Raw genomic sequence first — 26,684 nt, 5'->3', positions numbered from 1 at the left:
TGGAAGAAGAGAGCTTGCCCGGTTGCAGCCACCGTGCCGAGCGTGCTTGTCGTTTGCATCGGTTGGTGGCCATCTGCAGCAAAAAAGGGGGTGTACTCCTTTTCCTCACAGGCAAGTTTGTGTCTTTAAGCACTTTCAGGTGAGAAAATGGCCAGTACGGAGCTGCGAGGACAGTACTCAGTGACTCGGGGCGCGGGGGCTCTGCTGGGAGCGAGTAGCTTGGAAAGAGATGGAAAATTTCATAGAAACACCCAGTAAAATGGCGCTGAAGCCAAGGGGTCTGAAGGCTAACGGCTCCACAGAGATCTCACGAGTCTCAAGGAATATTTGATGTCTTTGTTCCTCTCCTACTGTGCCATTTGAAATCGCGACAGCTGTGCTTGCTCGTGACACCCCGTGCCGCTGCCAGGTCTCGCCCGGCGCTGGTTCCTGCTGGCAGGAGTGCGCGGGCTCGTTGCCTTTCCATTGCCCTCTGTCTTGGAGCATTCATCCGCTCAGTCCCATTTGGGAAGGAAAAAGGTGAGAAGTCAAGGCATCCTTTGCATTTTTAGCATGGCATCAGGTTCTTTCTCTGCCTGATTACTGATAGACTGACTTTCAGACCGAGCTTCTCAGTTTCAAGTGGCCCCTGAGATGCTACTTAAATTCCACACGGGTTCAATAACACAGTTAAAGCCCGTGCTGATTAGGACAAGGGGCCTGCGTGTCTGGTAATCCCCATGCTCGAGCTCTACTTTCAGCTCGAGATGTTGAAAAGCCGAGTCCCACCAAGTCTATAGCTCTCGGTCTGCACGGAGGAGCTGGAGCTCAGCCGCAGACATCGGGTGCGCTCCGGGGCCAGCTCCTGCCATGTTCAGAAACAACTTGATGAGGCAGAAGGGCACCAAGGAGAGCAATAAGTGTGGAAGAGGCCGAAGAGGAGACCGTCACTAGAAGATTTGGTACTGGTGACCTTGTCACAGTTGGAGTGTCGCCTGTGAGGTACGCAGGAGGTGCCGGTGCCATCTCTGCCCCGCCGCACGCTGCTGCAGGAAGCAGGCTCTTCGCTCAGGCTGGAACAGCAGTGAGGCCAAGTCGTGACGGGGGCTGCAGCTGGGCAGGGAGCCTGGCTCTGCTGCGGGGCGGGAGGAGATGCCTGAGTCGGTTTTAATGAGCCGACTTTCCAGGAAACGGAACAGCCTAGGTGGGCGCAGCCTGGCCAAGAAGCGGCTGGGGAGCTCTGGCCGTCGTGCAGCTCCGCGGCCAGCCAGCTTCTGCTGCTCGGGCTGGCGCTGCCCGGCGCCCAGCACTGCAGCGCGGTACCTCACGGGTACCTCCGTGAGCTGCGGGGGGAGCTCGGCTTGAGCTGCTGGCCTAAAGCTTCGGTCACCGGCCCTAGCTGTCTTTATCTGGAGGGTTTATCCAGCCCTCGTTAGGCTCACACTTTGCTCTGATTATTAGCTTGGGTAGAGGTAGAGCCTGGCCCTGGGTAAAGAGGGAGACTTGGTGTTCATTTGGCAAGGAGGTGGGAGGAAGTATCAGTCTGAGACATGATGAAAACCCCTCCGAGCATCCCTGAGGGCTGAGCAGAAAGCAGCTGAATTTTAATTGCCTCTTTAAAAGAGAAGCTTTTATTAGTCCCAAATGGCCTATTAAAAGGCTCCAGAGTGAGCCCCGGTGCCCCGCACTGAACCGCGTTTCTTCCTGCCAGCTCTGCTTAGCTTTAGCTTATCATCCGGCGAGCGGGGAAGGAGCGCTCCGCGGGGCCCGCCGCAGCGGCCGCGCTCGCTGCCGCACTCGCTGCAGGCACGGCACGGCCCGGCCCGGCTCGCTGCACAGCGCCGGGAGCCCGGCCCGCGGGCAGGCGTGCGCAGGCGCGCAGGAGCCGGCTGAGCCGGCGTCGGGGGAGCAGCTCCGTTATTTGTGGTGCAGGTTGGAAGGCTCGGCAGGAAATGTGTTCGGTTAACAATTTAATTTCCCTATTAGGCTGGCTTTCCTTTGTACATCACCTCTTGGCTCCTGGAGGCTCATTGTTTTGTCAGCTGAAAGGCTTTGACTGAACTTCTGAACCTTTTGCCTGGGATCAAGCCTAGTATTGGTTAAACTTCTAACGTTCGCTCCCCTGGGAGACCGTCTTTGTCCTCGCAGAGGATGGCTGCCTTGTACTTTGGTGAGCCTATATGTTGTAGGAGAAATGCTGGTTTCCATCACTCTTCCTTTTAAATCAGTCTCTTGTCTCTGACTTCTCAAGGATCCCACCTTGCTAAATCCTCACAAAAAATGTTGTCCGGCCTTTCAAACAGAAGGAGGTGATGCTTTCTGTAGTTTATCCTTTCTTTCCCATTTCCCAGAACATCATTGTTACCCTTTTTCCAAATTACGTTGCATTAAAATGATGTCACGCTGAATTAGGAGCTGGTCTGCAGAAGGCTTGGGGGGTGCAGGGGAGGGAGACCTGCAGGCCCCTCGGCCCCATGGGCTGGGAAGTAGGTTATTATGATTTCCACTCTGTGTGTGCCAGCCTGAAGCACAGAGCAGGGAATTGTCCGGGTCATTCAGGAAATCTGGGGCACAGCCAAGAATAACACCCGAATCTTCTAATCCCTGATTTGTGTCGCTGCAATTGCGTCTAATATTTTCCACTGTTGTGCTTTGGATCTCACTGAACTGCCTCTGAGGGCTGAGCACTGCTGGCAAATAGGGCACTGTGGGGCCAGGCTGAGCTTTACTGGGACCCTGTCTAAAGCCTGGTTTTTAGGTGATTGAGGTGAAGGACTTGGGAAGACCAACCTTACTATGCCATTTGGCCACGCAGTCCGTTCTACCTAATGGTGTTGAGGCCCGAAGGGACAGAAGCAAACAGAAGACAGCCCTTCTTGCAAGACCAGAGCTAGCAAAAACTTAAGGCTGCCGCCCCAGGAAGTCCTGGCGCATGCCTGGAGCTGGGAACTTGGAACGAAACGCTCGCTGCCAGGAGCTCCTTCTGCCTTGCCGTGTGGGAGGACGCACACGGCGAAGCGTTTGCGATCGCAGGCGTCGCACGGCGCGGCTCAGCGGAGCGGGATGCTGGTGAAAGAGTTTCCCAGCTTCCCGTGTTCTGCACCAGCAGGCCAGCACGGGATCCATAGGGGACCGCTGTGGTCCCCAGGGATATGTGGCTGTGAAAAGTGGCTAGAACATTAGATGAGAAGATAACTGGCTTTCTGAAACAACATTTCATCACTGTTTCATTAGTTTGGGTAGATGAGTATTTGGACTTCAATGCTACCTTTGTATTCCTGAATAATCTCTTTTTTGGAGGGGGGATTTGAAAAATCATCAGGTCCTTAAAAGAGCCAACACTGAGGCTTAAGTATTTCAGCTCCAGTGCATCTAAGGTGCAAAGTTCGGGGAGGTTGGATATCGGTGAGAACGAGACTTGGAACAAGCTGAAGTTATCGCTCGGGCTGGCGAGCTGGGTCAGCTGCAAGGGAGCTCCTGCGCCTAACAGCCATGCCTCAGAGCAGGGCGCTCCGACGGCTGGATTGTAAAAGAAGTGATAGAGCAAACGTCCTTAACGTAGGGACGTAGCTTCCTCTAGTAAGAGTGTATGTTTTGAAAGCAAACGTGCAAATTTGTGGAATGCCATATTCGCCTAAACTTTCCCAACGCCGCCTTAGTCACCGCAGACTCGGTGGAAGGCGTTGTGTAAGACAGTATCAGGGTTCAGCACAGAGGAGAGATTAGGAAGTCGATTGTGTTTCTGTAGGGAAAAACAGAGCCAATATTTGATAGACGGAGGATTCAATGGTAGGAGGAGAATAGTGGGAAACTTAGCAATGTGGTGGTTAGGTTCCCGCGCGGAGCAGGTTGTAGCCGGCTGTGTTATGATAAGAGTTGTATAAAAACCTGACAACATAGTGCCCAGGCGCTGGCCACCACCAGGGCTGGACCCAGTGGTTTGACTTCCACTGAGCCCGAAACACAACGCCGATATTTGTCTCCCCAAGGTAGTCAGGAGGCAGAGTATTTCAGGCAGCTTCACATGAGTCGTCGATGAGCTTCGTGCAGCTGATGAAACCTTTCAGCATTTAGGAGCTTTGAGGACGGGACTCTGCACTGCACTAACTACAGCACCTTCGTTACTTAGCGGAGGGGAGGGTGGGGAGAGAAAAAGGACCTGCCTTTACTGCCCAGGTCATCTCCTTTGTCTGTCGGGGATGCGAGCACCACCAAAACAAGACTCCCATCCGTGCAACTAGTAGCAGACCTGGAATCAGGAGGGAAGGGGTTTTTCAGGCGTGGCAAGCTTTGGGTTTCTTTTATGCAGGTGGTACCTGCTCTTTCCCAGCTCTGATTTTGTGTGTATGTCACAAATTTACCTTCTGGTGCGCACAAAATGTCCCGCCGATGTGCCCCAAAAATACAAACGCTTCCTTGCGCTGGTTCCAGCTGTGATTCCTTTTTCTTCTGAGTGCGCAACCGGTGTTTTGGAGTAGGCATGGAATATTTTGTGCCAAGTATTTTGGAAGCATTTTTGAAGCCTGCACGGGGTGCCTTTCCTCCCCGGTTATAATGACACGAAATGAAATGTATAATCACAGACCTGCATTTTCTGTTACTAATCAGTTACAGCTTTAGCTGGAATGGGAAGAGAAGCCAGGGGGGCTCCCAACTTGCAAACAGGAGGGAAAAGTTATAGACAGAGTGCGTGTGGAAACCTTAGTCCAGTAAGCGCTGTTATAATTGTTTCCAGGTGGTCCCGTGTCATACGTAGGTTTGTAATTTAATCACAGGCTTTGTGTGTTCGGTCGGTAACTGCAAAGGTGCCATTTCATCGCTGGCCTTGAGCAAGGTCCAGCACCTTCTGGCTGGGGACTTCTCCACCGGCCCGTGCCCGGGACCACGCGCTGCCCTCCACACCGGCCGCTGCCACCGGCGTCTCTCGGGGTCTCACTGAAAGCGCTTGCGTAGCTGACAGCCTCTTCCCAGGCTGTACCTGCTGGAGATGTATTTAATTCTCCAGCTTTTTCCTTAAGGCAGTCGGGACAGGCAGAACTGGCAGCCTTGCAGCTTTAGAGAATTAAAAATGGCTTTTCCAGGAGTTTGTATTTATTTATTTGTCCATTTACTTACCCTGTCTGCACTCATGATCCCAGGTAACGTTAATGCAGGAGATGCTGCTGCGCTGGTCTCCCACATGATGCGAATTTAGCGTGAGGAGTTGCAGACACGTCATGAGAGTGGCCAGGACCATGCGGGACCCTGACCCACGCAGTCTGATCATTTGAAAAGAGAGTGTGCCCGCTGAAGCTTCGAGGGGCGGCCACTTCTGATATTATTCTGGAAGGTGCTTTTCTTGAGCCTGGAGGACTGCTGTATGTGTGTGTGCTGCACCGGCAAAGCCAGCCGCAGCTGGCTGGGGCGAGTGCTGACCGTGGGTCTGGAGCAGGGTCACTAACTGCTTGTGGTCAGCTTGCACTAACCAGCAGCTCCGCTACCCTGACGTGTGCCTTGGGGTTGGAATAACCCCTAACTCTCCTTGCAGGAGTAAGACATCGCACTCAGGTTTTTTCCTCCCTGTTGTTTCCACAAAAGCCAAAGACAAATCTCATCTTCGCTTCAGCAGAGGAGGGTTGGCACCTTGCTGAGGATGCAGGACACGTTCGCAGGTTGATGGGTCACTTGTTCGGTCGGCAAGTCGCCGCAGTCGGCGACCACGCGGGGCGGCAGCCTGCTTCAGCCGGCACATGATCCGCGGTAAATCGCAGCATGAGCCGCACTTGGCTCCGTCGGCATTTGTCTGCTTGCCTGCGTTCTGTGCTCTTTCTAGTAAATCCGCATTTCTGAGCCAACAGGTTTTGGATTGCCAGGTCTGTCTTTTGTAATTTCAGCTACTCGAAATAATTGCGCTCTCTGGATCCATCGACTGGATCAAGAGGACACGAGGGCCCCTAGCACAGGTGACCGTGACACAGTTGGCACTTGCAGAGCATTCCTTCCCGGGATGCATGGGCTGTGATGCATCGGTTCCCGTTGCTGCTCTTGGCCCAGGGCCGTCCACGGTCCCACCTGGGCTGAGCTGGACCTCGGGGCGGGCGGGTGGGAGCTGCTGGACCAGGTACACCCACGGCATCTCCTGCACCGTGCAGGCAGGCGGAGCTGCCTTTGCTCCCTGTCCTCTGGTTTCCCACGGCTTTTCTGAAACGCATTCCTAGCCCATCCCGTTGTTCTTGGGTTGTGTTGCAGTTTGTTCAATGAAAGAGAAAAGGGAAAGAAAAAGAGGAGGTGCAGGAAAAAGGAAGAAAAGGGAAATTGGCAGGCAACACAGCTATGTCCAGATCAGTGAATACAGCGAAAAATTCATTGTCCGAATCTTTAAATGCACTTAAAAAGGAGGACAGGCGCTTGTTCTGCGTCCTTACGCTTTGACAAGCACAGCGCACATGCCAGCATCGCTTGTGAGCAACATTTCTCCTTCTGAGCTGAGCGTTTTCCAGTGGGAACTATAAAATATCGGCAGCATTTCATCAGTTATGAGAAATATACTTTTCACTAGAAAAACACATCCTTGTTTGTGGTTTTATTTAGATGATTTGAAAAGGTGGATTTCAGAAGCCTAATTGAGCATTTTCTGTCTCTGTGTCCATTTTACACTTCACTTGGTGAGAACAGAGAAATGTGGCTGCTCAGGCTTACTTACAGTTTAGCTCTATTTCATCCTCTCGTCCGTTCAGAAGGTGACGCCGCATTTCGGTAGCCAGCTCTCCAGGAAAGCTCAGCGGAGAGGTGGAAAGCAGCTTCTTGTGGTTTGTTGCTGAAAGATGCCTCTAATTTCAAAATAAATAAGTTATCTCTTTTTTTTTTTTTTGCCACAAGATCTGGTATGATTCTGCATGAGTCATTTTCTGACCATTTCACCCACTTGTCGGCTGGAAAAGCATTATTTCCTCAACAGCCCTGCAGCTCTGCTGGTGTTTTCCTGCGAATTCTCGCTTAGCCGCACTGTAAGAAAAGCCCTTAGACATTGCCTAAGGTATCTTACTTCCTATCCTAAATTTTGAGGGACTTTGTGCGCTATTTGAGTATCGCAATATCAACCAAAAAAGGGTCGCCTTTCAAAAATGGTTCAACAGCATTTTTATAACTACTCATGGTTGCTACAGGGCTGTGGGATCTTAATCAGTGAACGGGTATTTACCGGTGCGCATACCCTTCCGACGGTGATCTCGGGAGTTATCCTCTCCCTCCTCCTTGCAGCTCTCTGCAGTTACGGGGTTTGCTTCAACGGTGGAAACTGCATAGAGGGATCTTCGCAGCTCTGTCATTGCTCCTCTGGCTTCCAAGGACCTCGCTGTCAGTACGGTAAGCAGTCTTTTCAAATTCTTCCTTTAATTTTGAGTTGGAAGTGAAGGAGAGAAAGAGCGAGGGATGCCCCAATGTTTTTTTTTCTCCTAGCCATTGTTTTATCTGCAAAACTCCAATAATCTGCTCTCTACTGTTTTTGGCCACTCTCTGTAATGTTTGGGGAACCTGGATGTTTGGAAAGGAAATGCTTATCGTGACTTGCTGTGAAACGTAGCTCCGACTGTACAATAGCCTTTATTCCTGGCTGCCATCAGCAGAGGGATTTGCTGGAATTGGAGAAGGAAGCTGATTAAAGTTGGGTCAAACAAAGAAACCCTGGGGTCACGGCCTGTGGAGTGAAGCTCAGCCTGGGGGAGCATGGCAATGGGCTGCCACATCAGAAGGGAAAATAGTTAAGCTCTGACTAGCTGGATCAGTTATACCTTTGGCTAGGCTTTCTTTTGGGGCTGCTAAGCTTTATTTAATTAACCTTCATGCAATATACAAATTCTCGCTTGAAGGTTATTGAGTTCCCTATGTCTGGTAATTCAGAGATGTCCGGATCTGGTAACGTGATAGTCTGTAGCGAACAACTGCGAAAAGCTGGAAGGGTTCTCCGTGCCTCGTACCGTTGCAGGGAGAAACGGCTGCCCTTTCTTCCCGCTAGCTGACAAGCCTGCAGGGTGCAGGGCAGTAACAATTATTCAGATTCTGGATTTATAACAGCAAGTTAAATAATAAGACTTAATTTTTTTTTTAAACCATCCATTAGTATCTATCTCTTCCTTCAGATCCGTGGTTCCTTGCCCTTTCAGAAACGGAGGCAAGTTTATGGATGTAGAGGTGCTGACATCGGAATAGTCCTTGGCAGGAGCTGGTCTTTCCCCAGTGAGAAGGGCTGGAGAGGAGCTTTTCCTGCAAAGCCTGAAACCCTCCAAGCCCCGAGTAATCAGAACAGAGGGCGGAAAGGTGACCGTGCGAGTTAATCGGTTCAGGGAAAGTGTGTGTCTTAACGCTATGCTTTAAGAGGGCAGATCGAGGTCTCGCCGCTGCAGCTAGCGAGGAGGCACGCAGCCACCGGCTGCGCGGCGGAGCCGGGCTGCAGCTGCTGAGCCAGCGCCTCTCGCGCATTTGTCACGCCGCCTCTGTTTTAAGGAACTTTAATTGTTGTTACAAGTGTCAATTTAGAAGTGCTTAAAAGGCCCTTAAGTCGTGTTTAGTTAATACCTTTAAAGAAAAAAGAGGATTCTCTCAGTCAGATACAAACTATAGATTGGCCAAATCCTCCTTGACGCTGTTGACTTTAGGCTCTGTTCATTCCTTCCTCGCTCCTTAATATGTATCGTTAACTGGAGTTAAAGCTGTGTTTGTTAGTCGGAGGCTTTCCTCGGACTCGGCTGGGACAGTGGTTTGCGTGTGATGGCTGTGAGTCCCCTGCCCCCTGTTCCAGTGGCGGCACAAGTTCTCAATTAGGCAGTGAAGCAATTTCCTTGGTAATAAGAAGAAAAAAGAGAATTGCCCCGAGCCCAGGCATACAGCTCATGAGCCTGGCCGCTGCTCTCTCGCCGCAGGGCATCCAAACCAGAGCTACTTCCAGAACTGCAGGCTCCGTTTGGCAGCAGCCGGCCCCTCGGCCAGACCGGAGCGATTTCAGCGGGGCCTGGGCGCTGCCAAGCCCGGATGTAGCACGGACCCGTCTGACGCGAGGCATGAACCCCTCCTGGAGCATCCCCGAGGCGTTTCTGTCAGGGCTGCAGGGCTGCATCTCTGCTCGAGCCTCCCGTTACCAGCAAGCGCTCGCCTCTGGTCCCAGCGCGGCGTGACACCTCTCCCGGGCCGGCTGTCCTTCTCTCCACAGCATTTGCAAAGGTGTCGTCCAGAGTTAACGCCACGTCCTAGAAATGCAGGGTGCTCTGTCCCGTGTTAGCGCGTTAGAAATGGCCCGGTGTCGGGGGACGGCGCGACCTTCTGCTTGCCTTAAGCAACACGACGCGAGCGGTTTGCAGCCCGCTGTGGGGGGGCTGCCGTGCCCTGCAGAGATGCAGGAGGGTGTGAGTTTCCTTGAGCTGAGCTTTGTGCTGCTGCGCTCAGGTCTAGCGCCGCAGAGCCTTGCCCGGCCCCAGCTGGCGGCTTGAGGCTGGCACCGCTCCCGCATCCCCGCTGCTGCCGCGAGAAACAGAGCGATGCCCAGGAAATGAAGCAGTCCGGCTTTAACCCGCTGGTCGCTCAAAGGTCTATGGCTGGTTTAACGCTAAGGGTTTAAATTTGACATTTTGAGTAAGGTGAAGAGGATGCTGCTTAGTATAAAAACAATTTGCAGTTTGTTTTGCTTTTTTGCTTTATGTTTCTAAAATAGTCACGCTGCAGACACAACAGTAACCTGAGTCCAAATTATTTGTCCCCTCAGTGACACTCTCCTAACTGCACATTACTTAAAATACTGCTTCCCTCTCATCCTTTGACCCCCGAAGGACTAGAGCATGGCTGATTCTCAGAGATGTACGCTATCCTGCACCGCTGCTGAGGTTTGTGTTTGCACGTGTTACAGGGTTTTCTAGGAAATAAAAAGGCCTTAAATCGTCCCTGCAATTTTTTTGCAAAGCTTCTCTCATACAAATTAATAAAATAAACGTCGGGCGTCCTCCTGTACAGGACCTGAGAGGCAAAACACACTTTCACATTTGGAAATGTTTAGCAATTCCCACAATTATAATTGGTAGCAGCTTTGAAAATAAAGCACACATTTCTGAGACCCCCCAAATATTTTAAAAGGGAAATGACTGGCTTATTTTGGAGGGGAAGAAAATACATCTGTAGTTGCATTGTTGTTACCCCCCTCCGCCCCCCCTTGGATGGGGGACCCAAAGTCGGTGCTTTGGGCCCTGAGAGGTCAGTCTGTGGATGGCTGAGGATTAGCTTTTATTTTTCTGCCCTGCAAAGCTTTTTGCAGGACCTGTGTGAGGCAGCAAAGGAGGACAACAACGGCTGGTGCTGCCAGCGTGTCCCCGGGGCGGCTGCGTGCCCTTGGGGCTGCCTCCGCACACCTCCGCGGGGCTGCTCAGGGGGCAAATGGGGCAGGACTGGAGAGGGAAGAAGCCTTTTCCCTTTTGTGGGGAAAAGGATGCTCTGATCAGATAAGAGGCGGCTGTTAGTCAGAGAAATTGGAAAATTTTAGTTATTGGTTAAAAATGAGGTGTGGGTGAACCTCCAAGAGTTGCAGTTTGGGCAGTTGTGTAAAGTATGACAACAGATGAGCCTTTTGGAAGTGATAAATCGAGTTAAAAAGAAAAAAAATCCAAGATTTTTCCACCAATTAACAAAGCATGAGGTGGCTGTGTCACTGTTGTCACTTGTATTTGTAAGCAATTTTGATTTTATTTTAATTGTTTTAAATTCCAAGTGAGTCGGCTCTTGAACTGTTCTCTCAGGATATTTGACCTTTATGGTGATGTTTCGCCATGTGCCTCTGTTAGAAGCAAAGAACCAAACTGTAAATCTAGATTAAAAAAATAACAACAAAAACCTTTTGAAACTTACTGAATTGCCGACTGGTATTTTGAACCTTTAAAATGTCTTGACACAAAATACGGTTTTAGCGGCAGCTCAGAGAAGCCCCTTATCTGATTCTCTCATCTCTCACACACCTGTCAGATGTTAAATGAATGTCTGAAATCCTGAATACCTGTGGTCAGACCCTTACCTTCCCTATTTTGGCAGAGCTTCACTCAAGGCAGTGGGGATGGGCTGTGTTACTGCAGACAGGGGATGGCCAAGGATACGCAAATCACGGCTCCGCTACCTGAAGTGAAAGGAAGAAGCCGACCCAAACTCTTTCGTTTGGAATGAGCTAATTACAAGCAACAGGGTTGAGTGAATGGAGTGGATAAATCATTCTTCGTGCTGCTTAGCCTCAGTTCATAAAGTGTCAATTGTTCTATTGCCTTTTCAACGGCAGAGCCCACTGACTTGGGAGCATTCCTTTGCGTTTGCAACCTCTAATTACTTTCAGTCCTGAGCGATTTATGTCTCGTGCTCATGGCAAAAGTCACCCCCTGACGTCCCCTTCTGCCGGGACAGCGCCTTGCTCTTTCCGAGGCCTGTTGTTTATAAACATTGCAAAGGCCCCCTTGTCCTGCTTCCTTCAGCAAATCCACCTGGAGGGGACTATCTGGTCACTTCAAGGGCTGGAAGGAAGGAGATGGGCTTTGGGAAGCCCAGCCCCAGGCAGGTTGTGCTGGCTGGCTCAGGACTTCCACTGTTTCCCTTTTCTCCTGGTAAAGCAGCGGAAAATATAACGTGATCAATACCAGGTTGTGTCCTCAGTGAGTTCCTGGGCAGGACGCGTGGTGGACATGAGACACACCAGCATGTTGACAAGAAGAGTGGTTAATCTGCTTCGGGCACTGCTCCGTAAGCCTCGGCCACTCCTGGAGACAGACCCCAAACCCACTGGTGTGGATTCTGCAAACGATGGAGCATTTTCATTACCTGCAGATGAAGGAATTATATAGATATAACAGATTGGGGACAGTGTTCATTTTGCAAGACAAGTTACTTCGCAAGTGTCTTCAGAAAGCTCTCCTAGGTTTCAAGTTTCATTTTAACCTTTGCTTCCATCCTGCTTTTAAACAGATGTTGCTCCTGAAAAACTCAAAAAGACCAATGAAAATGCAGAGAATTGACTCTTTTCTGTCCGTCTTTTGATGCTTTTCATTCTTCATAGCGTTTTGCAAAAGCTAAGGTCCTTGCGACACAGAATGTGCTGATTGAGGCTATGGGAAGGTCTCAGCCACAAACTCATCCTTTCTTTCATCCTAATTTCTTACTGACTACTGTAAATTATTTTTTGGTAAATACTTTTTTGACAAATTTCTGGTGGAAACCTAATTGTCTGGATTCCCATCTTCTCTGTCACTTTTAAAGGTACTCCAGGTGGTTAATTTCTGTGCTGGTCAGTCAACGCTTGTGCTGGACTTCAGTGACGGGATGGGAGGCTGGAGGCTGGTTCAGAGATGACAGCTTTGGGGAGGGACATAATGGTTGATCAATGAATCATTTTTGCTCATCTGTCATCTATAAAAGAAGCTACGCTGATATTTGAGGTGATGAAACCTTCTTGAGAAATAGCTCCCCCAAATGATGTTGTTTAGTGTCTGCCTGGGATGAAGCTGGATGTGGCCCGGAGGGCTTCTGACGAGGCTGTTCGATGGAAGCAACGTGAAAATAACCCTGAGTGAACGAAGCTGCGGGTTCTGTGGGTCATTCGTCTTCCAGAAATCTGTGTGTCTGATCTTAATGGTATCACTTTTTCTTTTCTGGAAAGAAATACAGAGGTGTTTGCTTTAAAGGCAGGACATTCTCTATCCTGGCCAGACTCTTATCACACCTTTCAGCATGGGGCATTTTTACTGGCCAGCCCAGAGCAGCAGCAATCCTGTGTTTACCCTGGCTGGAGAGCAGGCAGTACCCAATCAGTCTGGCGTCCAGGGGTGAGATGCTGTCCTTCCTGCTCCCCTGAGCTGTCGAAAGTGATAATATTTGGGCACTCTCCATCTGCATTAAATCATCTCACTTTGAAGGCAGCACGAGCTCTTTCAGGAAGGTCTGCAGGGCATCTTGTTTACCCGTCTGGGTTTCAGAGCCTTTGCTGCTGCCTTTTGCATCTCGGTGGCTTTTTGATCCAGTAAAGTGCTTCAGCATAGGGACTGCCCTTCTTTTTTTGCCCATGCAGCGCGGGATCTCCTACCTGCCGTAAGAGGGGCTTTGCCAGAGCAGCGAACCAGAGGAAGAGGTTGAGCTGAACAATATTACAGTGGCTGCAGAGACTGTTTCTGAACTGAGGAAACAGCTGGGTCGCCCCGAACTCCTCCATTATCTTCCATGTCTGGTAGATGAAAGGGTTGTAAATGGAGTGTTGGAGGTTTGGTTTGGGCTGAGCCTCTCTCTAGGAGCTCCCTTCTTTGAGCTTGGATGTAAATGACCGTTCCGTACAGGGCTTGTTGCTGGGAGGGAGGGGGTGTCGGAAAACCTGGGCTCTGCTCCAAGCCTTCCCAGGGATCCCCGGACCACCCGACGCTGCAGGGTCTGGTTTTGGTGAAGTCGGCGTACCGGAGCGAGCGCAGCATCTCCCCGCACGGCTCCGGCGAGGCCCTGCGCGCCGGGGGGTCGCACGCTCGTGGCAGGGACCCTCTGTCCGCGGGACGGGGAGCACAAAGGCTGTTGTTGTTTGTGTCTCGTACTGTAAATCAGCTGCTTGCCTTCAGCGTTTGCTTACTGAAAACTTCACGGCGGAGTGGATCGTTTCAGCGACACTCAGGCTTTGGGGGCTCTTGTGTGGGAACTTTGCTGTGCTGTAGGGACAGGACCCTTCCTAATTAGCCCGGCTGCGTTTTGAAGGATCGGCCAGACCAAATCTTTTTTAGCTTGGCACAAAGGAGAGGTCAGCTGTAAGCAAGCAGGGCCCGTGATTAGTGTCTGCTTTTGCAAGGCCAGCTGAAATGGCTTTGTCGCTGCTTCAGGAGACCATTATTGTCTCTTTCTTTTACAGCTCTGCCCTCATTTACCCAAGCATTTGACATGCCCTCGGTGTTGTTTGATTGACTAATGACCCTATTTCTCCCGCTAATCTCTTCGAGCTGTTCAGCTGGAAGCCTTTGCGGTGCGTTAGGGCATGGGCTGCGGAGGGGTGGGAGGAGAGGGGCTCGCTGCAGCCTTCGGGCTGGAGGTGGTTTTCAGAGGGTAACGCAGGACTGCAAAGCACTCGAAGGCGTCGAAGCCAAACGGGAAAGGTTTTGCCTTTGGAAGCAAAGGGAAGCACCTTGCAGACTCTTCTTGGATCCAGGAGCCAGATGCGTCTTTCCAAGACGGAAAGACACCACCAGCGAGGGTGCGCGTGCGGTAGCGCTTGTTTGCACTCGGCTGACTTCCCTGGTCCAAGGGGACCCTGCTGCCAATGGCAGGATGACAGTAGCGAGATATTTGTTCAATGTCTCAGGGGTTTACAGTTCACAAGGCCAGTCTAAAATCCGTTTGTGGGATTAAATAGCAGCAATTGTTCTTCAGCTGTCAGTTTATTGGAGAGAATCCACTGTTAATAATTCCAGGGCTAAATTAAGCAGAGCAACAGCCAAGAAGTCCGAACACTTCTATTTACAAGCAGCCTCCTGGTTCAAAGGTTTAGCTTTCTGCTGGGGAGGGGAGAAGGGTCTGAGCCCGGAGGAGCCTTCTGCCCACCTGGAGCATTGCCGTGCAGCTCTGCCTGCCGGGATTTTCTCTCATTTTGGCTCAGGAAGGCAGTGGAACAAGGGCAGCTTGTGCAGAGCTCTGCTTCGTCCTGCGCTATCTGCTTGTCCATCAGCCAGACGTTAGGTATTTAATAGCTGGCAAACAGGTAGCACTGAACTCTTTGAAAATGTTGGTGAGAGGAAACAAGCCAAGTCTATGTAGGGGTTTATTCAGTTTAAAAAAAAGATCTTTTGTGAAGTGAGTTTTGAAGAAAAGGGAAAATGCGCTGGAGCTGGGGCAACAGCTGGGGTTGGACCTGCGAAACAAGCTTCCTTGCGCATCTGTCTGTAGGGTGTTCTGGGGTCCACGTCCTTCACCGAGATGCACAACGCGGCGTCACGGCGAGCCTCCTGGCACGACCTGGCTTTTACAAATCTGGACGTAAATGCAGGGCAGTTACTCTGTGAATAACTTCATAGTTCATATGATTTGAGTTTCTAAAGGTTAACTGGAGTACAGCAAACAGCCTTTTGGATGTGTGCTATCACGTCTGAAGCTGTCCGGCCTCATCAACGACTGATGGAGCATACGCATAGGCAAAAATATTAACGACACGTTTGTTTAAAGGAACATGATAGTAAGTGAATAAGAGCTGCTGGTTTAAGAGACTAAAATCTTAAGGGCTTTAGTGACTTCAAAATATGGCTTTCTTTGTTCTTTTCAAGCTTTCCTTGGGTTGAATTCAAGAATTAAGGATTTCATTATCATTTAAAAGAGGTGATTATATTGGGTGAAAGAAAATACATGGCTCAAGTCCTTCAGATGAGTTATAGCTCTCTGCTTAGGTTTTGGCAAATAAATGAGAGAGGAATCCTATCACTGACATTGCACCGGTTTGAAATTTCCATATAGATCTTTACTGCTCCTTGCGTTAAGATCTGTCAGGGGTGAGAAAAGCTTGGAAGGAAACTGCTTATAGTGCCATCTGGAGAAGACCAAATCTACACTTGGTCTGAGGGAGTCGCACCTTGGGCCACGTCACATCAAGTACTGGATGCCATCCTCAAAGCGATGCACGTTTTCCCTTTAGTGAGGACTGAAGCTCGTCAGCACCTCCCGTGACAGCCCCCTTAACTGTTACAGTGCCAGTAGCGTGGCGAAACGTCATGCTTGAATCTCCCTTCGAGGGTTTCCGCGAATGTTTGCAGCCAGATGTGACCAATTAAAAAGGGGAGTTAGGGTTTGCAAAACCTCAGCGACTCGCAAAGTTGAGCTAGGGGTCTGAAAAGCTTTGTGATTTTGAGAGCTATGTAGTCTACTCTACGTATTTTCTTCTCATAAACCATCTGTTGGAAGTCAGACTAAGCATGGAGGAGACTCAAGGGATATTTATATAGAACAGATTATTTTCCAAGCAATGAAAAATACTCCAGCCTAAAAATGGACCACCGGGATCCCATCGTGTAATTGGTAATAAGAATTTGATACATGAATGCCAAGTAGACTGAACTAATGCTGAATCCTTGGACCGTTACCGGAGAGGAGACCATCCCAGCCCTACAGATGCTCACGCAGCTGGCCGGTTTCTTGAACTGAGAGAGGCCGCTAGCAAACCCTAGCCCGGAGCGGTCTGTGCAGAAGCACCCTTTCTGGAGGCACCCTGAGACGTGCCTCTCCTGCCTCCTGCTGCGGCCCTTGTTGGCTCTGCCCTCGGCGTTCGGCCGTTTAACATTACGGAAGAGAAACGGCACGAGGCACCTTAACGCTCGGGACCCGGGATCTTCCCTTGTTTTCTGGGGACCTTGTGAAAGTTGGCGGTGCAGGGATCCGCTCTGGCCGTAGGCACGAGGGGACAGGTTCCAGCCAAAACAGGTGTTTTAGCGAGTGAAATGAGTGAAGGCCAAAGCAGAAAAGATAAGCCTTGCTGCAAACCTTCCTGGAATTTTTAGAATTAATTTATGCAAAAATACGTAGTGCGGTCTGTAGTAAATCGTCAGTATGTTATGCTTTCAATTTCTGGGTTTGGAAAGGTTGGAGAAAACTTTTTTTTTTTTAATTCATTAAGTGCTGCCTTCTCCAAGGCATCTTTTTAAAGCGGTGTTCTCTAGCAGCTGATAACATCTTTTAACCAGCTCCTTATCCCCACCTCAGCCACAGGTTTTCCTTTAATTTTTGCTTTGTTTGTTGTGTATCGGTCTGTTTCCTCGCCTTTCCTGTATGGTCTCTGTGCTCCAGTACAATTTGTGTAACAACTCAAGAAACAAACATATGTTGAGATTCCAATCATTACAAATACTCTTTTTTTTTTTTTTCTGGGAAGATGCTCGGCTGATTCCCGCTCCAGAGGTTTAATTAATGTGAGTTATATGAGAAAGGGAGGACACTTTCCATAGATCCTTGATCCAAGTTCCAGTGCTTGTGCGTTCCTGTTGTGCAATGCAGTTTTTTGACTTGGGCTGAAGCTCACTGTTCTGCGCAGCCTTAACCCAAACAAAGTTGTTTGATAGCGGAGGAGGAGGAAAATCTCCCACTGACAACCCACGCAAGCAAATCAAGGGTGGCACCAGCCAGCAGAGGAGTTTGCTACGGTTGCTTTTTGCTGCTCGGTGTGTTAAAAATTTCAAATGAAAAATGGTATCTCTGAAAACGGGAATCCTCCTTCTGAGACTGGCGTCAGGTTCAAAGAACAAGCTCAGGGAGCTGGTGCCTCTGCAGCTCCTCTATCCTCAGGTTTCCCACGTCCTCAGCTTGTGCTCACTGATTACAGCTGGTATGGTTTTAAGTTAGTACTGTAGTGCATATATATGTGTATGCACTTATAGGAACGTTAGGATACCATAGCACACACACAGTGTGTAGTGTATTAATGCTACCTATAGCTAGTATTTAAAAATATGTATTGCATTTTAACGGTCCCCTCACAGAAACACAGACGTGATCTGCAGTGGAGTGATTATATATTATATATAAGCACAGAGTCCCTTCAGGCACAGCCAGTGCCCTGCGCGGGGTAGGAGCTCTGTCCGGACCGTTACCTCTGTCCCGGCCCGCCAGACACGATGTGCGTGCGGTGCCCGTACTGGTAGCGACGGCGTTGGCACCGTGCTCGAGAGCGCAGGGAAGCGGATGGGGAAGAAGCCGCACCGGCTCCCGAGCCGTGCCCTCGACATCAGGCTCCGTGGCTGCCTCCCCCTGCCCGGGAGCGGGGCGGGGGCGCTGGCAGCAGGCGCGCAGCAAGCGTTTCTCAGCAGAAGCAGCTCTAGACCAAAAGGAAGATCCCGGCAACCCTTGTAGTTCTGGGGTGAGATTTCCCAGTCCCAGCGTGGTTGGTTTCCTCCCAGACATGCTTAATTTTATGGGACCTTGGTTCCTCGTGGTTCAGCTTGCACACCCAGACACATGTGCTGTGTATAGCTGTGCAAATGGTTTTTCTCTGCATAGATCAATGGTCGCGGGGGCCTCTGTAACCCCTTTACATTCCCACTGGCTACAGGGACACCTGTTAGACCCTCAGCCTCTATAAGCCAGCCAAAAAAACTGTTCTGAAGGCCAACAGGTGTTTCTAGTTTGCCGTACGTGAATGCATATTAACCGTCTTTCTTCCCGCCTCCCCAGCAAGTAAAACCATAGCTGAATCTGGAAACCCTCCACTCGACACCAGAACAGCAGGCGGCCCTGCACTGGGGTGCCAAGAAGTCCAAGCAAGCTCCGTTCTCCGCGGCGGGTTGTCTAGCACACTCCCGGGCTAGACGCCGGCACTGCTGGCCTTTAGCTGCTCTCTTAAGTAATGCCTTTGTGTTTTACTTTCCATTTATTCTGGAACATAACTGCAAAGCCTGGCATGCGGCAGCTTTTAGGACACTGCCCTACCTGTAGCGCCGTTGGCTTCTGTTTGCACGTAGCAGCGCAGGTCGTCGGGGCAGGCTGGCCCAGCTCCCATCGCGTACATTCGGTGGCCGTCAGTAGTTTGGCAGTGCAAGCAGTTCTTGTTGTTTTTCACCCTCCCAACTGCATCTGCCTTTCTCAGACCGTCTTCCAGGCTTCTCAAAGAGGTCTTGTAAGTGGCAGAGACTGAAAATGTAGATGTCACTGATTGAGGTGGGGCTCTGCTGTGGACGGGCTATGCTAGTACAAACGAACGGTGGCAACAAAAACGTAGAATAGCCCGTGTCTGCAGATTAAAACAGGGATTCTTGTTTTTCTAGAGACTTAAGTGGCTTGCTTAAACCTCTGGCTCCATCATTACCAGGGGTCCAAACCAGCTCTGGGCTCTTCTAGCCAAGTTGTGAGTCACTGATAATGGAAGTCAGTTATGCTGATTCATGGTCCTAATCTGATCATCACAGATCAAAGGATCAAAATAATACAGCTCAGCGCAATAAATGCAAGCGATCGGTAGGATGCTGGCTTCCTTTTGCCGGTTTAACGATATAGTGTGCAGTGGATAAAGGGGACGGGTGGGTCTTAAGCTGTTAAAGAGAATCCAGGGAATATTGTGCCTTTCCTCAGCATACCAGCGTGTTCTGCGAGGCATATTGGATTTCAGTGCAGCAGATGCTGAGATAATGGATGCCAGATGTATGTCATTAGAGGATACCTCTTTTTACCAGCTGCAAATTGTCCATCACTTCCTCCACTCTACATTTGCATCATGAGAAGCTTGAATTCCCACAATTTACTGATATCTCGGATGTTACCAGGCTTCTCTTTAAGTGATAAGTAATGGGCTTGTGCAGCCCCAACCAATCACGTGTGGAAAAGCCAAATAATGTATTTTGATTTGTATTTGTTCAGGAGCTCAGTTATGATTTGCCTCGATAGACTTGCCCAGAATATTATATTCTACATTTAACTTGTAAAACGAATCCCTAGAAAACTCTGAGGATTCAAGTGAAAGAATGCCAGGGATGTTTTTGTACTTATGTGAGAATAAGACATGGCTTTTCACTTTACGGTCTCTAGTGTAACAGGATATGCTCTTTAAAAATGCACATTTTTAAACTGAAGAAATGGTTAAAAAGAGAACATTAAGCCATGCAGATGGTATGAATACAGGCTGCATCACGGCACATTTAGGGATAAATTCATTGTCATATTCATACGTTACACAGGCTTTTAATCAGAAGGAACCTGAGGTTTATGTGAGATCTCATACGTGGTGCTTGACACATCTCCCTAGCACACGTGTTGGGTTCTGTGAATGTACCGCTTCCTGAGGCTTTTTAAGTTCATTCCTTCCCGCATGTATTTCCAAGACAGAACGCTTCAGAAAATTATTTTCTTGGGATGGTTTGTAAGGTCATTTGTTTTCAAACCTGGAAAAAAGGCTCGTTGTAAGGAAAGCAATGCCACCGAGTTCCTTTCCCCAAAACTTTCTGCCCCTGTGGACACCTTTCTCCTTTGCTGAGCTTGCGTTTCGGCTGTGCCGGGGTCGGGAGGGGGAAGGTGAGAGCTCAGCGCCGAGCCGGCGGCGCTGGAGGGCTGCGTGGGGGAGGTAAGGGGGAAGGGGACTCTGTCTTGGGAAGGGAAGGTGTTTGGAGATGTTCATCCCACCGGTTTCCATTCTGCGGCACTGGAACCTTCCGTCGCTGGGAGTGCAGCACCTCTCTTGTGCCGCGTGTTGGCTTTGACCTTTTTTAATGTAACAGCAGCGAGCGGCGATATTTGAAAGGTGTAGGAGAAACAGATGTAGAAAATGAGGTTTTGGGAAACAGCAGATCGGGCAGTTTTTCTGGTTGAAAATGATTTAGGCGTTATCCCCCTCTGTTGCGGTCTGGGAAACTGCCCCGCGCTGCACAGCAGAACACTTACTGCTAGCAAATAAATACGTTATTTCCGCCTTCGTTTTTCCCGGTTGCTGAGGATCTCACCTCATTAATAGGGAAAGTTTTGGAATGTCAAACATTTGGAGTATCTGGGTATCAGAGCTGTACGAGAGATCTCTGTGACAGGCGGTCACTGAACTCATCTTTCTGCGTGGAGGTGTTTGGTTTCCCTCTAATTCTGATAGCCGGCGCGGTGCTGTGACGGTCCCTGCGAGCAAACGTCGTGGAACTGAAACAACTGCTTCTTCAAGAAGGTGAATTTAAGTTTAAAACATTCCATTTGCACTTAAAAAAAAAAAACAACTTGTGAATTTAGCAAGAAACGAGTAGCAGTGACCCTTTCATTAGAGACAAAAGGAAGTGTGGATAAATGTCTTTTGTGGCTTGGCAGTGAACTTGCTGAGGACAACATAAAACGTGCTCATTAAATGTTCTTTAAACAGCATTGCTTTTTGTCTGCAGAAGCGATGTGGTGGTTCATCCCACCATTAATTGCCTAATACCAATTACGGCATAAACAAGCCATTTGCTGTTGTAACTTTTTCAATTTATTTCTCAGTGTTCTTACTCTCGACACCTATTATGCATCTGGGAACGTGCTTTTGTCGTGAAATGTAAATAATGAGGTCAGTAATCAATAGTTTTTCGTAGACCATCCTGTACTATAGATGTTACTGCAGCTCTTGAGAACCTTAGAAAACACTTCCTCCCTTGGATGCTTTGTGGTGTTGAACTTAATTATATGGAGACAAAGAGACGAGGAGAAGATTACTTTTTCCCAGGGGCTTTCCAGTTCTTTAGAATGAGGCACTGTCATGGTTTTAGCTGAGATAGAGTTAATTTTCTTCATTTTAACTGGTGCAATGCTGTGCTTTGGACTTAGTATGAAAATAATGTTGACACACCGATGGTTTGGTTGTTGCTGGGCAGCGCTTGTACTAGTCAAGGTCTTCTCCAGCTCCCCAGGCTCTGCCGGGGGCACAAGCAGCCGGGAGGGGAGGGGGCACAGCCAAGAGAGCGGATTCAAACTGGCCAAAGGGATATTCCATACCATGTAACGTCATGCCCAGTAGGTTAACTGGGAGGAGGTGGCTGGGGGAGGGAGACAGCAATCACAGCTCAGGGACCGGCGGGTGGTGAGCAGTAGTATCGTTTGTGTTCTGGCTTTTTTCCCTTTTTCCCTTCTCCTTTTTGTTATATTATCATTATTGCTATTATTATCATAATCATTATTATTATAATTGTTATTTTAATTGTTAAACTGTTCTTATCTCAACCCACAAGTTTTCTTTTTTTCTTTTCCCCTTCCGATGGTCTCCCCTGGGGCTGAGCCATGGTGGGCGCGTGCAGCCCCTCGCGCACTGGTGGCCGAGAGAGCAAGCCTCAAGAAAGAGGCACTCTTTGCCTCAGTGTTGCGTACGGCCAGAATTTGGCGAAGCGCCTGGTGAGGCTGGGCAGAGGGAGACTGTCACCGCTGACCATTCCGGTTATAACCCTCCTACCTGAGATCATTTATGGGATTTCAGCGCTTCTGACTCTTTTCCACCCAAAAACCAGAGGTTTGCGGTAAGGAGCAGCTGATAGTCAATGCTTCAGAGCTTCGAAAGGGTCTTGGTTTTGGATTCCTTTTGAATAAAGAGTATGGCTCCCGGAGCTGCTTATTCAGATGAGTGAGTTGAAACCTGATTGGAGAAATAGCTGAATGTCAAACCAATTCTTTCCATGCCTGTACCTCTCACATCTTGCTTTGGTAGCAGAGCCTTCTCCTTTGTCGTTGTTGCTCCTGAAAATATGTTGTCAAGTCTTATCTCCCCAGCAGAGCCTTCTTTGCCAGGTCGTCATCAGTGTCCACTCAACACAGTTTTCATTAAAGCTTTTGGCTTTAACGAAGGCCATAAGTCATGTTTGGAAATCTCAGTGTAATTCATGTTGTCTTCTGTCAGCCTCTCCAGGGTCCTGGCCGGCAAGGTCAGCAGCTGGAGGAGCTTAACGAAAGTACCCTGTGAGACTGTGTGAGTGAGTTGTTACAATCGGCTATTCCGAGGAGCTGCCAAATCACCAGTTTTGGACCATTTGGGGCTGGCAGAGGCATCAGCCAGTTGGTCAAAGGAGGGATATTCAGCAGATAGGCTTTTGTTGGATATTTCTGATGTATTCTGATTACGGTTTAATTTGCACCATTTATATTTGTGTACAATAACATCTACAAAATAGCTATCAAACACATTTTTAGGGCAACGCTAGATGAAAGCTAGTGTTCTGGTTTCTGGATTGCTTTTAAGCAAAAATCAAGAGGCTTATGTTGTTTGTATTGTTGGGGATAGACAGAGATTTATGGGTACTATAACCTCCTTCTCCGGGGGAAAGACCAAAGCCAATAACCGCAAACTTAAGACAAAAACCTCGGGTTTTTACAGGCGTCTGTTTGGATGCTTCTCTTTTGAATTCTCCGGAGACTCAGGGCACGGTGTGTTTGTAATGATACCTGGAGCTTTGCTACATCACAGGTGCCCCTCATTTGTTCACAGAGCATTTTTCATGACATTCACATGACTGCACTCATTTTGCACCGCTAGTAAACAAAGGCAGCTGTATTTCACTGGTATCTACAGTGGGAAGGGGAATGGTCGTTGGCGGATGCGCTATTATAGATCAGGGATAATTACGTTAAAGTCAACACTTTGTTCCTTTTTTAGATGAGAGGAGACGAGATCTTTGCTTTCTTTAGCCTGCTTAGTCTTCTACTTAACTGCAAGTGTCTGGGAGAAACCAGTGTTGGTGGTGCTTTCACGTTGCAGGAGAGCGAGGGCCACAGATGAGCAGGACTCTGCGACACGCATGTGGCAGCTAATAAAGCCACGGACTCGGCTGACAGGCTCTAGCACCACAGCTAGCAGGACTCGTGAAGCAGGTACGCCTTTTGCTGTTTCAGCTGGAGGAATCGGAACGGCAGGTTCCGTGACTTGGCCGTGGGAAGGTAATGCAGCGAGTCTGGGCTGTATCTGGAGCCCAGACCTCCTGCCTCCCGGTGCGTATGCATCTGGCACTCAGACCGCCTCGCTCCTCTTCAGTCCCTATCTGAACTCTTTACAGCTTAGCCTGTTGCAACGGCATTTCTTTTGAACCCTCTAGCTAGATTTTGATAAATTCTTCCTTGATTCTGTGTGGATCTCACTGGCTTTGGATCAAGGCGGTGTAGCTAGTGAGAACAAAGCTCCAGGCTTCCTTACTGCCTCATCTGCTCAGATACACGGCAGTTCGTCCGGCTGAGCCTAGCCGCTTCGCTGCGGGAGCGGGAGGCGTAACCGGGGTCTGTTCAGAGGCAATGGGCCGAGTGCCGTGGGGACACACCGCTGAAGATCCCCAGCTGCCTGGGGAGCACAGAGCCTCGCCCTGGCACAGGCGTCTCTGCAAGAAGCAATTAATCACCGGATAAAACTGCTGCTGACATTCGCACCTTCATACGCTCAGCCTTGGCAAATGCGTCCCTGATCTCATGGAGCTGAGGTCACTTCAAAGACCTGGAAACTTTGAAGGAAGTCTCTTCAGCTTCTCCGTAAGAGGAATACAGGTTCTCTCCCAGGAGAGCCATCTTCCTGTCTTTCCCTGAAATGCAGTTTTGGCCATATAGTGGGGGAAAAAAAATAATCATCAAACACCAGCCCGTTTGTTGAGCTCCCGAAGGGAAGCCTTGGAAAGCCTGCCAAGTGCAGTATATTTTTATATTGCATCCATTATATAATGTGTCAAAAAAGAATTCTCTCCACTATGAAGAGATATTTATAGTCCATACGGTTTTATGGCAGCAGTTGAGAGTCTAAGGTTGCTCTTGCTGAGACTAGGCAGACTGTTGCTTCTGGCTTCAGTGGGGGAAAGTCTTTAAAGGGTGAAGGTAACCTTTGTAAAGAAATAGCCCGTCTGGATGGCGTTACCCGTCCCACCTCTCCGGCTCCTGAGTACCCTCGAGAAGACAAAGTGGGAAGCTGCCAGAACCATGAAGGAGTTGGGCATGGCATTAGAGAGCAAGGACCTCGGCAGGAACTGGTGACAAGAGTATGGGACCAGGCAGAAAGAGGAGAATCTCTCTTTGGCTGAAGTCTGGCCGAGGCTTGCAATGAGCGAGAAGCTAAGGAGGCAGGGAATCGTACGGCATGGGTAGGAATATGGAATGTGTGCGTTCTGGGTGGAGTAAGAGCATTTGATGAAAATCTTGATCTCGCCCCTTCATGGAAGCTGCATGGAAGATACCCGGCACGACTAGATGCGTGTATGGAAGTAGTTTCAGGTCTGTGTAGCTGTTATCTCTTGCAGATGTTCCTTCCTCCAGAACATCTGCAGAGCCTGAAGAAGGAACTCGCGCTGATCTGGCAGGTATTTGCACGCATTCTGGTGGGGAAGGAGCGATCCCAACGAGCCCTTTGCTCCTGTTTCAATGCAGATTGAGTGGTCACAGACACTATTTTGAGTCTCCATTAGGGCTTCTGCGTAGCCCCTGGTCACACTTTCACTGAAAAGGTAATTACCTTGTCCTGGAGGAAGCCGTGCAGCTGGGAAAGGCGATGAGCAGAAATGCATCTCGGTCACGTCTTTCCCTGAACTGAACCGCTGAAATATTTGAGCTTAATTTTGCTCTTTAAAAAAAATAAATACCTTAAAGAGGAGACAAAATCCTTTGGAACTTTTCATGGCATAGCGCATCGTGTCCAGGAGTCGAGTTAGAAAAGACCTGCAAAGTTTCTGGTCAACAAAGGTCAACTCACTGTCTTACGCCACTTTAAGTTCATAAAAATTTTAAGGCCCTGACTATGATCTTGATTAAATGTAATTTGGCCGTCTTAGGTACTTAGTGAGAAGTTTCATGGGAGCCAAAAATGATAACGCAATCACTCTGGAAAGGTTGGCTGTTGCTAAACAAGGGGTTTAAGATTGCATGTGCACGATCAGTACGTGTGGGAATGGTACTACTGCGATAAAATGAGCCTATGGTCTCTAGGCCATCTGTCCTGGAACGCTCCAAGCCTCTGCTTAAAACAGGCAGTGCACACATATACATGTGTGTATGAACCTATGCGCATGCTGTTGCATTTTCTACAAGCATCACAGAAATGGCTCCCGCGCTACCCTTCCCGTCACAGCAGATACAGCCTTGTGCTGTGTAGTTTCTGACAAAAAGATTACGATAAAAAAATTAGAGAAGACCAGATACATCAAAAAGGGTTTGAAAAATTACATGTAAGTGACCAGCAAAGTTAAGATGATGTCAGTTTGGACAGAAAGTTATGGAACAAACCATGGGTGGACAAAGAAGCCTGTGAAAAGCAATGAACGTTGCATTAAGGAAGTTTTATCTGAGCACTGCAGGAAGCTACAGAGTCGTGAAAGATAATCTGCTCCCTGCAGACCACGGCAGATCGATTCAGGCAGATTCTCTTGAAAGGCTGTGCTCTGTTTTTTAGAAAAAAAAGGTTTCCTGGAGGTGCTGTCTGTTGTAGCTGCTTTATTACATCCCTGCTGTTCATGGATCAGGAGGAGACAGGCTGAGGTTGCCTGAGCGTTTGATACAATCCGTGGAAGGGCACGGAGTTTATGGATGGTTAGTTGGGTAAGGAGGGGAATCTGGTTAGGAAGCCCCCCCAACCATGGGTTTTGTATGTAATTTCTGGTGTGCTGACACACATTTCCAACACGTTTAGTGGGGAAGCAGCAAAGCTGCGAGAGCGACGTGAGTGTGCAGCAGCCTGCTCTTGGCTCGTCGGTTTGGCAGATTTTCAGAGAAACGATAGAAAATATTTTTTTTCAACCCAGATTCAGGCACGTAGAAGTGTCCGTAGGACCCGTGCAGTTCTGCTGTTTCTATGCTTAACTGCTTACATTTTAGTACTAGATAAGGCATATTCTCTTATTTCCTTTAAACCATCAGGAGTGCTTGTTCTTGGGATGATATTATGTAAGATTTATTAAACAGGCTGTGTTATAATGGCTCTAAAACAGAGTAGCTCAAATTCTTGGGACATCACAGCCTTTTTTTTCCCCAATACAGCTGTTTTACCGAAGATATCCTACAGCAATTTGGGTTTTAGAAAAGAATTATCCGAAGTTTCATCTCTGAAGTGCATTAATTCAGTCCAGTGCTGCCAGTGGCCCTTTCCAAAGAGCTGTAAGTCTGTTACATTTCATTACGGCCAGAGGGAGGGGGTAAAGCCTCTCTGCTCTGCTCCGAGCGATCCTTGAGAGCTGGGTCATCCCTGCAGGGTTATCCCTTTGGAATTGGATAAAAGTTACTTTATCCCAATTTTAACCACTTTTAATCTACATAAACTCTAGCAGATG

The 26,684-nt window shown here is 49.0% G+C and overlaps 1 protein-coding gene across 5 annotated transcripts in view; it reads left to right on the top strand.

The window, feature by feature from the left end:
* The window catches only part of MEGF6 (multiple EGF like domains 6), a 109,249-nt gene that overhangs the window by 12,380 nt on the left and 70,185 nt on the right, over positions 1–26,684 (top strand). For 3 of the 5 annotated variants that reach the window (XM_075114012.1, XM_075114011.1, XM_075114008.1), the window contains exon 4: positions 7,219–7,323. The exons of the other annotated variants lie outside the window; for them this stretch is intronic. In XM_075114012.1, the coding sequence (XP_074970113.1) occupies positions 7,219–7,323 (105 nt within the window). The remainder of the gene's footprint in view (positions 1–7,218; positions 7,324–26,684) is intronic. 5 annotated transcript variants of the gene reach the window in all.

This window comes from Phalacrocorax aristotelis, chromosome 19 (genome assembly GCF_949628215.1).
Source record: "Phalacrocorax aristotelis chromosome 19, bGulAri2.1, whole genome shotgun sequence".
NCBI lineage: Eukaryota > Metazoa > Chordata > Aves > Suliformes > Phalacrocoracidae > Phalacrocorax > Phalacrocorax aristotelis.
This window is presented reverse-complemented; position numbering and strand designations above follow the sequence as displayed.